Source organism: Lolium rigidum, chromosome 6, assembly GCF_022539505.1.
Source record: "Lolium rigidum isolate FL_2022 chromosome 6, APGP_CSIRO_Lrig_0.1, whole genome shotgun sequence".
NCBI lineage: Eukaryota > Viridiplantae > Streptophyta > Magnoliopsida > Poales > Poaceae > Lolium > Lolium rigidum.
The window spans coordinates 83,752,476-83,765,827 of NC_061513.1; the positions used below are offsets into that span (position 1 = coordinate 83,752,476).

The window sequence follows — 13,352 nt, forward strand, 5'->3', positions numbered from 1 at the left end:
ATGATGGCTTTTCATAGCAATGATATCAAGCCTCCTAGGGGTTAATGGCACATCATTATGATCAATAGGAAGCTCTAAATGTGTTAAAATGCGCAGTGCAATAGCTCCTCCAAAAATAGGCCCCTTGGTAGACAAGCGGCGAGCAATAAGAGAACCAAGATGATAAGATGTTCGTCCAGTAAGTGCAATATTCAAGAAGGCAAGATGGTAACTAGAAATATTACTAGTGTTCTCCCTACCAAGTATGCTAGTAGCAACGTAATATGCAAAATATTTAATGGCGGGGAGTTGAATGTTCCTTATCTTGCCCCGCTGAATGGTGCGGCAATCATCGTTGGTAATCCCTCGATAGAGCTCCAACAAGTCCCGGGGTTGTCATCAATCCTCCTTGCTGTACCTACGGGGGCAATATCCAATGCACGACAAAATTCTTCCAATTCCATAGTAACAGGAGTACCATAGATCTTGAATGCAAACTGTCGGATCATATTGCGTGTTTTGGAACTTGAAGCTCTCGACAAAAATTTTGGTGAGCATGTAGTATTGCTCCCTTTCATCTCCAACGTAGGTGGCTAAACCCGCCCTGTTGACAAGGGTGAAGAAATCATCCAATATCCCTGCATTTGTCAGAAAATCATAACATGGGAAGGATGAGGCATTAGGAGCCCCATTGTCTTCTTCGGGCGCGAAGCTAGGCGCGATGATATCCTCATTGTACGATCGCCTAATTTGGGTGGCGGTCCTAGAAGGCCTCCCGGTGCTGGTTGTTCCTTTCTTGAACAATTCTCCAAATTTGAACTTCTTCATTTTCTGAAATTTTCAACAATCAATATAAAACTTGATTTGGTGACATATAATTGAGGGAAACTACCATAGGAACTTGCTAGAGTACTAATCATGCATCAAAACTAGTTTCTACCACTTAGAACAAACATGCAAGCTCACTAAACATGTTACCTACAGCAGCAAAATATTCAAGATATACTCAACCAAACAAAATTCTACTTGGATAATCGAAGGAGTCACATACCGGAGAGCAAATGTGCCAAATTTCAGACAGAAATCTGGGCTGAGCAAAGAGATCGAAAAATCCTGAGCTCTTGAGCAAAAACGCGAGTGAGAGAAAGTTGGTTCGAGTTTTTTCGGGAGAGAGAAGATGCTTGGGAGAAAGAGATGAAGAAGTGGGGCAAGGAGGGGCCCACACCACAGGGTGGCGCGCCCCCCTTGCTGGCCGCGCCGGCCTGTGGTGTGGCACCCTGTGGTGCCCCACAGGTCATCCTCTGGTGCTCCCAGGTGCCTTGTCGAAAAATAGGACCAACGGTGTAATTTTCGCGAATTTTTGAAAACTTTAAAAAATGCACATTTCTGGGTATTAAGTTTTATTATTACTGGCCAGGAATTTTTTTGAAAACTCAAATCAACTAAGAAACTTTGCAAATTAAAAATGCTACAGCAACTAAAGCAAGTGGAGGAAGAAAGAGATGTTGTTTACCTCCTCTATGCATATAAAAAGTATTCGTTAACAAGGTTGATCAAGTCTTGCCACCAAATAAATTTTACATAGCATATGAAGAAATAAACCTCAAATCAATCATGTTACCTTGAATTGTATTGATATAGATCCAATCATAAGAGTTTGATATTCTTCTTTAGGCTCATATATAGGACAATCAATAGTTCCCACTTTGATAGTTCTCACATTAGAAATAGTATTAACTCCGCACGCTTTTTCAATCCTCTTGGGGAAATAGACGGTGTGTTCCTTATCATCAACATTGAAAGTAACCTTTCCTTTATTGCAATCAATAACAGCCCCTGCGGTGTTAAGAAAAGGTCTCCCAAGAATAATAGACATATTATCATCTTCGGGCATTTCCAACACAACAAAATCGGTTAATATCAAGCGGTTATTAGTAACTTGAACAGGGAACATCCTCACATATACCAACGGGAATAGCAGTAGATTTATCAGCCATTTGCAAAGATATATCAGTAGGTATCAACTTATCTAAGTAAAGTCTCTTATAAAGAGAAAAAGGCATAACACTAACACCGGCTCCCAAATCACATAGAGCAGTTTTAACATAATTATTCTTAATAGAACAAGGAATAGTAGGTATACCGGGTCGCCCAACTTCTTTGGAACTTTGCCATTGAAAGAGTAATTAGCAAGCATAGTGGAAATTTCCTCATTGGGGATTTTCCTTTTGTTAGTAACAATATCTTTCATATACTTTGAATAAGGAGGCAATTTAATAGCATCGAGTCAAAGGGATTTGCAAGAATAAAGGTTTCATCCAATCACAAAATTTATTATAGTGTTCTTCTTCCTTTGATTTTAGTTTCTTAGCAGGAAAAGGCATTTGCTTTTGCACCCAAGGTTCTCTTTCATTACCATGTTTCTCAGCAATAAAATCTTCTTTAGTATACTTTTTATTTTTAGCATGCTTTTCGGGTTCTTCTTCAACCTCTTCTTTATCGAGAGTATCATTCTTATCATTATCTTTATCATGTTCATTACCACTTTCAGTTTCAGCATCAGAAATAGAAATACTATTAGGATCATTAGCAGGTTCAGAGGATTCTACAACATTTTTATGTTTCTTCTTCTTCTTCTTAGATGGAGCACTAGTTTCAATGTGTTGAGAATCTTGTTCAATTCTTTTGGGATGCCCTTCAGGATATAGAGGATCCTGGGTAGAGACACCACCTCTAGTTGTTACTTTATAAGCATGTTTTTCTTTAGAATTATTTCCTAACAAGTCATTTTGCACTTTAGTGAGTTGATCAATTTGAGTTTGAACCATATGAAAATGTTTAACAAGCATCTTAACATCATTGGAGGTTCTCTCCACAATATCATGCAATTGACTAATAGCTTGAGAATTTTCCATTAGATGATTCTCTATTCTCATATTAAAATTTTCTTGCTTAACAATATAATTATCAAACTCATCTAAGCATTGCGCAGGAGGTTTTGAATACGGAATATCTTCCCTAGTAAAGCGCTGAAGGGAATTTACCTCAATCATGGATGAAGGGGGAATTATCTCACATATATCTTCTATGGGAGGTAGATTCTTCACGTCTTCAGATTTAATACCTTTCTCCTTGAGAGACTTCTTGGCTTCCCTCATATCTTCATCATTCAATTTAATTAAACCCCTCTTCTTCACTATCGGCGTTGGAGTTGGTTCGGGCGTAGTCCAATCATCATAATTCCGGCCTATTTTAGCCAATAATTCTTCGACTTCGTGCGGAGTTCTTTTCCTGAAAACACAACCAGCACAACTATCCAGGTATGCCCTAGACTCAATGGTTAGTCCACTATAAAATATATCAAGTAAATCATGCTTTTCCAAATCATGGTCGGGCGAGCTCTAATAAGAGAGCAAAATCTCGCCCAAGCCTCGGGCAATTTCTCTTCATCTCCACGATCAAAATTATAAACTCTCCGCAAAGCGAGCATGTTGAGCACTAGCAGGAAAGTATTTCCGGAAGAAAACATTAAGCAATTCTTTTGGACTTTTAATAGAACTAGGTGGCAAACTATTATACCAAGTTTTAGCGTCATCCTTTAATGAGAATGGAAAGATTTTAGCAACAAAGTAAGTACGCTTCTTAACATCATCGAGAAAACAAGCTACTCGGAGTAGATAACTCAGTCATGTGTTCAACGAGCACTTTCTTTTTCAGTACCACAAAAAGGTGTTTTCTCAACAATAGCTATATGAGATAGATCAAGAGAAAAATCATAATCTTTATCCCTAATGTTTATAGGAGATGTGGCAAATTTAGGATCAGAGACAGTTTATATCTAACGAGTATGTTCACGCAAGCAACATTTTAATTTTTCTTGCATCAGTAGTAGCATTGCATTTTTCAATAAAATCATCATCAAGTTCCACATAATCTTCATCAAGATCATCACTAGAGTATTCAAGTTTAGGTGAATTAACAGGTGTAGTAACATCAGGAGTTTCAGTATTTTCAATTTGTCTAGACCTAGCAATTGAAGCATCTAGAAAAGTTCCCAATGAACCACTATCATCAAGCACGACAGAAATATTATCAGTATTATGAGAGTTTTCAGATTCAGCGAAGTACCGGCATTTGAAGCATGTGGCGGTGAAACAAGTTTATCAATCACGAGATGGTGAATCAAGAGCAGCAGAGGTACTCGAGTTGTACCTTTTCTTGTAGTGGATGGTAATATGGCGACCTTAGTATCGCGAGTTTTCCCATGATGGAGAATTTGCAGCGAACAATATCAATCAAAGTGAACTTCCAAATAAAGCTATGCTCCCCGGCAACGGCGCCGGAAAATAGTCTTGATGACCCACAAGTATAGGGGATCGCAACGAGTCTTCGAGGGAAGTATTACCCAATTTATTGATTCGACACGAGGGGAGACAAAGAATACTTGAAAGCCTTAACAGCGGAGTTGTCAATTCAGCTGCACTGGAAACGAGACTTGCTCGCAAGAGTTTATCGATAGTAACGGTTTTATAGCGATAGCGAGTAGTGAAATAACGACAGCAGAGTAACAAAGACAGCGGTAGTGATTATAGTAAACGAGCAGGATTAAAAATACGTAGGCACGGGGACGGATGACGGGCGTTGCATGGATGAGAGAAACTCATGTAACAATCATAGCGGGGCATTTGCGAGATAATAATAAAACGGTGTCCAAGTACTAATCAATCAATAGGCATGTGTTCCAATTATAGTCGTACGTGCTCGCAATGAGAAACTTGCACAACATCTTTTGTCCTACCGGCCGGTGGCAGCCGGGCCTCAAGGGAAACTACTTGGATATTAAGGTACTCCTTTTAATAGAGTACCGGAGCAAAGCATTAACACTCCGTGAACACATGTGATCCTCACATCGCTACCATTCCCTCCGGTTGTCCCGATTTCGTCACTTCGGGGCCATTGGTTCCGGACAGCGACATGTGTATACAACTTGCGAGGTAAGATCATAAACAACGAATATCTTCATGAATCAATAACATGTTCAGATCTGAGATCATGGCACTCGGGCCCTAGTGACAAGCATTAAGCATAACAAGTTGCAACAATATCATAAAAGTACCATCTACGGATACTAGGCACTATGCCCTAACAATCTTATGCTATTACATGACCAATCTCATCCAATCCCTACCATCCCCTTCGGCCTACAGCGGGGGAATTACTCACACATGGATGGGGGAAACATGGCTGGTTGATGGAGAGGCGTTGGCGGTGATGGCGGTGATGATCTCCTCCAATTCCCCGTCCCGGCGGAGTGCCGAACGGAGACTTCGGCTCCCGAGACGGAGTTTCGCGATGTGGCGGCGTTCCGGAGGGTTTACGGCGACTTCCACTTCTCCTCGTGCGTTTTTAGGTCGAGGCGAATAAGTAGTCCGAAGGAGGGCGTCGGAGGCCGGCCGAGGGGCCACACCACGGGGCCGCGCGGGCCCCCCGGGCCGCGCCGCCCTATGGTGTGGGGCCCTCGGGCCTCCACCTTACTTGTCCTTCGGCTCCGTCGGTATTCGGGAAAATAGGCCCTTTCATCAAAATTCCGAGGTTTTTCCCGAAAGTTGGATTTACTGCACAAAAACGAGACACCAGAACAGTTCTGCTGAAAACAGCGTTAGTCCGTGTTAGTTGCATCCAAAATACACAAATTAGAGGCAAAACAATAGCAAAAGTGTTCGGGAAAGTAGATACGTTTTGGACGTATCAAGGCTTCACTCCTGTCCTGAATTCCTGCAAAAGAGAACATGTAATTAAGTGAAATAGCACACCCTTGCGGAGTTAACAATATATAACGTGAATTCAAAGAATGAAGGAACCATTAATTTTCTCACCTCGTTCTGCAGGTGAAGAGAGATGGGGATGATGCCTTGGATATGCGATCCACCTCGCATCTTTGCCCGCTTCTTCTTGCCCTCCTCTTGCTTCTTGAGGTACTGGGGGCATGTCCACCACATGACCATCGCCAGAAAGCACTGCTCGTTGTTGCCGACGTACCGAGGAGGGTTCTACATACACAAGATAAACTACATGGCCATAAAGAAATCAATAACACATAAATGCAAATACCTGCAGGTACTGCCACAGCTGCATGAGCGTGTCGCGAGCGTCCTCCTTAGTCATATGGACGAAGCGGTCGGCGTGCTAGTTGCGGACGCACTGAACACGTGCCTCGTAGTGCATGCCAGTTACCCTCGTCCTAGCCCTACACCCTTAACCCTAGCCCTAACCCTACTCCTAACCCTAACCAGTAGATCAGGCACACCCTCGATCGTGTGATAATGGCTCTAGCTGCGGGTGTATGTGCCAAAGGGTCCCAATCTTGGTTCTCAATGTGTATATGTCCTAAAAAAACCTAAAATAATGAAAAGGTACATTGGTTCACCCTCGCGCGGAGAAATCTAGGGGGTAGACCCGCCGGGGCACACATACCGCTGTTTTTTTGGGGAGGAGGGGAGAACGACCGCCGGAGCACATGAACCCCACCAAATCTTGCGTGTGGACCTATGATATGTGTGAAAGTGTGGTGGAAGGTGTAATGGTGCAAAAGTAGCTCCCCTAAACCCTAAACTGTGGAGGCTTCGAGCCTCTAAACCCCTAGACCCTAAACCATTAACTACACGTGCTGACACCGGAGCTGCAAAAGCATGCATCATAAACCCTAACCCTAAACCCTAAATCTATACCTAACCATAAATCCTTACCTTGACCCTAAACCCTAGCCCTACACCCTAAACCCTAGCCCTAAACCCTAGCCCTAACCCTACTCCTAACCCTAACCAGTAGATCAGGCACACCCTCGATCGTGTGATAATGGCTCTAGCTGCGGGTGTATGTGCCAAAGGGTCCCAATCTTGGTTCTCAATGTTTATATGTCCTAAAAAAACCTAAAAGAATGAAAAAGTACACTGGTGCACCCTCGCGCGGAGAAATCTAGGGGGGTAGACCCGCCGGGGCACACATACCGTTGTTTTTGGGGGGAGGAGGGGGAGAACGACCGCCGGAGCACCGGAACCCCACCAAATCATGCGTGTGGACCTATGATATGTGTGAAAGTGTGGTGAAAAGTTTAATAGTGCAAAAGTAGCTTCCCGGTGTGACCTTCCTCATACTTGGGCGATAACACTTAGCAGATTTTTCGAAGCGCCGATTGCTCCGAAACCCTGGTATATGTGGGGGATGAACATGGAGAGTAATTTTGTATTGCACATTGTCTTCAGTAACACTAATAAATAGTCATCAAAGATAAAACTAATTAAAAAATAAATATGAGTATTAGATGAAATAAAATAGAAAGAAAAACAAATAAAATGAATGGTGGCGCACGACAAAGAAAGAATCCACGGCAAAGGGAGCGCCACGGCAACGTCCAGACCCTTTGCCTTGCAGCATTTTTTTGTCGTACGGCGTGCAGGGTCTTTGCCGTGATGCGTTTCTTTGCCATGCGTGCTGCTTAGACTTTGCCGTGCAAAGTTTCTTTGCCGTGCGCCACAGCTGAATATGCCGTGCGGTTATTCGTTGCCGTGCGCTGCGCTAAATCTTTGTCATGCGATTTGTCTTTGCCGTGCGTTCTGCTTGCTACGCACGGTAAAGATTTCTTTGCCGTGCAGCGGCTCACGGCAATGATTGCCTGCACGACAACGACAATTTTTCCCGTAATGCTGGTTGGCATGAACTTGGTGCTGCTCCTTGGGTGTGGTCGCTATGAAGTTGGAGTTGGCAGGTTGCCGGCGTGTGATAGGTGATGAAGATGATATTGTTGCAACGTCGATGTGGTGGTCTTCTGGTGTTGTTCGTTGAGTTCGTGTCAGTGATGCCTTGCCCGCACGCACACAGTTCTCTTGGCCTTATGCTGGTGTTGTGGTCCGCCGTGTGGGTTTTCGACAAGGTTTTCTTTATCTAACCAGGCTCCCGCTCCTTTTTGTCGGTTCGAAAAAAATAAGATAGGGTCAGCGTTATGTCATTTTAGCGTCGGCTCTAGTTAGGTCGTTGTTTGTCAGGGTGTTTGTCTTCCATACAACTATTATTCCTACTAGTTAATACCACAGGTTTCTTTGGACCTAATAATGGCTGTATCTGCTAACTACCACCAGAACTGAAGCCTCAAGGCTCCGAAGTATGTGCGCCAGTAGTTGCTCGTACAAACGAAATGGTCCTTTGACAGAAATTGGGACTTTCAGATAGCAACGTACTATGCGGTCAACACGATAGCAACACTATGACCACTACTTCGATCCTATTAATGGACTGATTGGTACATCGAGCAACCTTGATATAGACTTCGGTTTATCACTTTGTTTGCTGGCAGCCTGGCACCTACTAGCTAGAATGTATCAATATTCTCCCTTTAATCCCATAGGGAAATTTTGACTTGTAAATGATTGCACGGTTTAGCTTGATAATGTGTAGATCCGTTAATTTGTAGTGAAGGTGTCTGTTAGACTTAAAGATCAGTCTCAGATGAGCTATTTCCCATGAGTTTTTTCAGTCACGTCTCACCAATAAAATGATTTTCATGGTTCTACATTATAATACTTTTAGTTTTAATCTTACATTAAAATTTTCTTTTATGTGCCATGATAAAATTGCAATTAGGTTCTTGAATGTTGTGTGTGTGGAGTCGTCGCTCCACATATACCCCACGTGGACGCAAATCTAAGTTCAATCAATACTATAGTGATTGTCCATCGATCATGTGGCAAATGCGATGACCCAGAATGGGTACTAAGACTCTTGCGGTATCAACCCGGCTTGGATATCCCACATTCATTGCCTGCACGATACCATCACCAAGCTAGCGGTAAAATCAACATAGTTCTGATGATGCTAACCCCATCAACGACCCTATTTTGAGCCCTCAACACAATCCATCTAACTAGGTTGAGAATGCTTGCATCGCCAAGTCCCAACATAATTGGCGGGGCCAATCCCGTCCTCTAAGTTGGAGTCTACTCAAATCAATCCCTGCTTGTAGGATCATGCCAGAAGAAGAAATATTTACGGTTAGGGGCAGACCTAAGGAAAAATAAGGATGAGTCTGGTCTTCTTTGAGCGGTTAAGTTTCCTTACGTGTCCCCTGGTTAAAGAAGTATCTCTAGACCTTAGCATCTAGATAAAGCCCAAGCTGCCTTCGATGCATTTCCTCCATATTCTTAGTTAGCATCGAGATAACAAAGGTATCGAGTGAAGTGTTAGGTATGTGGGTAGAGCTACAATTTCACCAAAGACCATCCACGATCTTCACCGAAAGCGGTTCAAATAGCCCAGTGAATCGTTTCATCACATAGCGAAGCATCTGTTTACGAAGTCTGACAAGAAAGACGAATGACTACTTAGCTTGTTTCTTTGCATGCACATGTGGGCCTTTTGGCTGATCCGCGCGAGAGAATTTATTGAAAATTGCTACTCTCTTCGACCTATATTAGTTCTCACTAATATTATGTATCTAGATATATTTTAGTTCTAGGTACATCTATACCAGTGACAAGTAATATGAATCGGATGGAGTACTGATTTCTATTCCGATACATATTCTGTTGAATCGGTTCAACATAGTGCATGGTCTAAGAGCATCTCCAGTCGTGTCCCACAAAGCGTCCCTCAAACCGTGCCGGATTGAGCGTTTGGGGGACGTGTTTCGTTCGTGCCGCGTTTGGGGGACGTCGCTCCCCAGCCGCGTTCCCCAAACGCCGCCCCCAAACATTAAAAATACTTTTTTTGGCATTTTTATTTCAATTTCCACAAACTAATACATAATTGGGAACGTGGTTTACATGAAGACATAATTAGGAACATGGTTTTTCACAAACTAATACATAGTTTGAACCATGGTGGACACAAATATAAAATATTGCAAAAAAACTAAACCTAACTAGGCCGTGCATCGAAGGTTTCGTGTGTTCGTTGCCAAGAAAGAACACTCGAGGGCACACCCAGTCACCCAAACTGGAAAATCCAGCGGGAGACGGTGCCCTTGTTGGTTCTACCGACGAAGAACAGACAGAGACCTCCGTGCACGTATTCGCTGCGAAGAAACAACACTCTTCATCAGTCATCCTCCCCGTCGGTGCTATCGCCGTGGTAGTCCCGGCGGCAGCGCGTCTCGTCGAAGACCTTGACGCTCATGTCCCTGTCGCCAAAGTAGGAGAACAGGAGGACGAAGCCGGTTTCGAGGCTGTGGTGGCGCGCGAACTTCTCTCAGCCGATGTGGAGGTACATCTTGCCGCGCGCGTCGTAGATCACGTCGACGATCCACCGGTAGTAGCCGCACGAAGCCTCCCGCAGATGCATCGTGCCCGGGCGGTCGTCGCCGGCGACGTACTCAGCGAAGGAGTCTGGCAGCCTCTGGATGCCACGTGGGTCGCCCTTGAGGACGAGGACGGACTCGAACAGCACGCCCGCCTCCACATCCATCTCCGGCGATGAAGACGACGACGTGACAGGCGACGGCGAGCGTGCACCTCTGCCGCGGCCACGGCCACGACCGCGAGCTCCGCCTCCGCCTCTCCCAGCCATGGCGTCGACTCTTGTTGAGATGGTGGCGGCTAGGGTTGGGGAGAGAGGCGCTAAGGTTTGTGTGTGAGAGGGACGATGAGAGGCGGCCCTTTTTATAGGCCGGAGGGAGGCGGGGGAGCGGTGGCGCTCATTAACGCCGGCACGCAGAGCTAGGCGCGACGAGATGCGTCGCTGCGCCTCTGCGGGAACTGCACCGTCGCTGCACCTCTGCGGGAACTGCACCGTCGCTGTGCGCCAATAACTTCCGTCTCGAGGTAGGCGACGGTTAGGTTAAAATTTATTGTGCCGCTGACGGGTCGGGCCCGCGTCGCTTCGCCTCGCTTTTCGTTGTGTCCGGCGCCCCGAGCCCGTCCCCGCACTGTATCGGGGTGCGCTGGACAAAAAACGGATTTGGAGGACGCGGCTGGAAGCGTTTTTTTGTCCGGCGCGCCCCAAATAACTTTAGAGGACGCTTTGGGGGACGCGACTGAAGATGCTCTAAGGGCAAGAATGAAAGTGTGGCACCCGTTGACATTCTTATAAGAGGAGTTCCCTAGCTCGTTGATTAGGCTGAGAATTGTGCAACCGGTAACTAAGATAATAAATAGAGATGGATCTCCCATGAAATGGTTTCAGAGTGATCCTAAAATTAACAAGCGGATTCAGAATGCAACCCCCAAACTTTCCCAAATCGAAGCGTACAAAAGTCATCGAACCTACGTTACTCTAACATTTTTTTTTTGAACAAGGAGAGGCGCTAGAGGCGCCAAATATATTCAGCTCAAAAACACATTACATTGTGCATTACAATACCCTGAAAATTAACATGGGGCCGCTGATGTACAGGCCCCAAGTCAAGTAGGCCTAGACTCTACATCACTCTCGTCCATCGCAGCCTGAAATTAACGGGGACGTACTCTTTACCATCGAAGGTGTAGTCGACATCGCCCATTGTTGTATTTTCTTTTTGCACCGCCTATTGTAGTAAATCCTTGATGCAATTTGTCTAGTAAAAAATTATACAGGCGGTCGACAGCCTTTTAATCATATTTAATCTGAAATCCTAAAATAATGGCAAATCAGTTCATTCTTACCTCTTGCGCCAAGCAAACGAAGGAAGCATGCCCATACTTAATGCGCCGCCTGTTGAACGTGGAGGATAGAAAATGTGCTAGGTCCAGGCTGCTATACAGTGTGCGTTGGCAGCACGACTTTCAAATCGAGCGCGACCTAATCATGCATATTATTGCATAACTTGGCTTGAGGAGGCAGGCAATGTCTGCTAATTTGCCGCATGGAATGGAATCGCTTCCACTCCGAGTTTCCCAGTTTTGGCATGGGCTCGTGTACAGTTTTCCTTCTTTCTCTCTTTTGTTTTGCTGTTATTCGATTCGACACTTCCCGGTAGCCAGGGAGCTCGTTTGATACTCCTTTTTTTCTGCCAAAATAACAAATGAACTGGAAATGCTAGTTTGTTCCACACAGAAAAAGAAAGTATGGACAGAACACCTGCTTTACAATCTACACCAGCGCGTCTACCAGCTCTTTCCCTAGTAATTTACATTGTACTTTAGATCGGAACCAAAGAATAACACCAAAAAAAAATGCCACCAAAACGCTGTGCACTAGCAAAAGACACCGCAATGAAGCAACCAAGAAAGAGATCGACGAGAAAACCCGGCTGGAAAAAGCCACGGCCACTATCGTCATGACTCGACGGTCTCCGGGATGCTCTGCAGCGCGGGCCGCCAGTGCGCCGCCCTGCAGTGCTGGACGCTGTGGTGCACCTCCCCGGCGTTCATGATGTCGGCGAGAAGCTCCGACGCCGACCCCCGGTCGCTCTTCCAGAAGTGGCCGTGGGCGCCGTCGTCGGCCCTCTTGTCGATGAGCTCCTGCAGCTGCCGCTTGCTGATCCTGATGGTCACCTCGTTGATCGTGTGCTCCTTCCTCCCCGCGTCGCCGTCGCCGTCGCCGCCGGACGGCGACTCCCACTCGCCGTCGTCGGCCCACGACACGGCCTCGTGCGTCACGGCGCAGTTGCCCATACGCGATGTAGACTGTAGACGCTTCTTCTTCCTCCTCCTGCTCCTGTGGAAGGTAGCTGTTGTAGTAGTATGTCGCTAGCTAGCTGCTTCTGCTTTCGGATGAGCGATTATTAGGTGGTCTCCGTGTGACCAGCTCGGCATGGAGGCGCGGTTATATAGTCGGAGCGAACGGGTCGGCGGTGCCGTCGGACCACGCTCCGCCTAGCGTCCACGCCGCGCGGCACTCCGACGTGGAGGCCGAATCCAACGTGGACGCCTTCGTGGATGGTGACGAGTGGGTGGGATGTGGGAAGCGTGGGCTCCGTGAGTCTGAACGCGGGGGTGTGGGGGATCTCGGGTTGGCGGGACCCGGACGCTCGCGGTGGGAACGCGGCTTTTCCCCGGGATTCGCCTCGGGCGCGAGCTGCCGGAGCCACCGTGTCTGTCGGCCGGCCGGCTGGCATCGCATTGCTTAGCCGCGGCGGGTTGGAAGAAGCCGCGCTGTGCCGTCGTGACCACTGCGCGCCGTGGACGCGTGCATGCTGCCGTTCTCTTCTTTCGGCGTCTCGTCGGTGCACGCCGCGCCGCAAAGCTGCTGGCCGTCCGTACCGTGCAGTTTGTATTGAGTAATGCTACACATACGGATGATTTTCTACAAAATCACTCTTACGGACAGACGTGGCATCAAGTTGGGCAGCCTATATGTCCCTGAAATCATGCAAAGCAGAATCAACTGCACCAATCATGTACATCCATGTCAGTCCGTAAAACTATTCCGTAAGCAAGATTCCGTAGGTTCAGGATTACCGGTTT

The 13,352-nt window shown here is 46.1% G+C and overlaps 1 protein-coding gene across 1 annotated transcript; it reads right to left on the reverse strand.

Moving 5' to 3' along the window:
- Positions 1-11,969: 11,969 nt before the first annotated feature.
- LOC124658871 lies at positions 11,970-12,669 on the reverse strand. Its single transcript, XM_047196867.1, has one exon. The coding sequence runs from the start codon at positions 12,558-12,560 to the stop codon at positions 12,222-12,224; it is 339 nt and encodes a 112-aa protein (XP_047052823.1). The 5' UTR covers positions 12,561-12,669; the 3' UTR covers positions 11,970-12,221.
- Between the last annotated feature and the right edge of the window lie 683 nt (positions 12,670-13,352).

Coding starts and splice junctions, on each gene's coding strand:
- LOC124658871 (XM_047196867.1), bottom strand. CDS start 12,560: ATGGGCAACTGCGCCGTGACGCACGAGGCCGTGTCGTGGGCCGACGAC.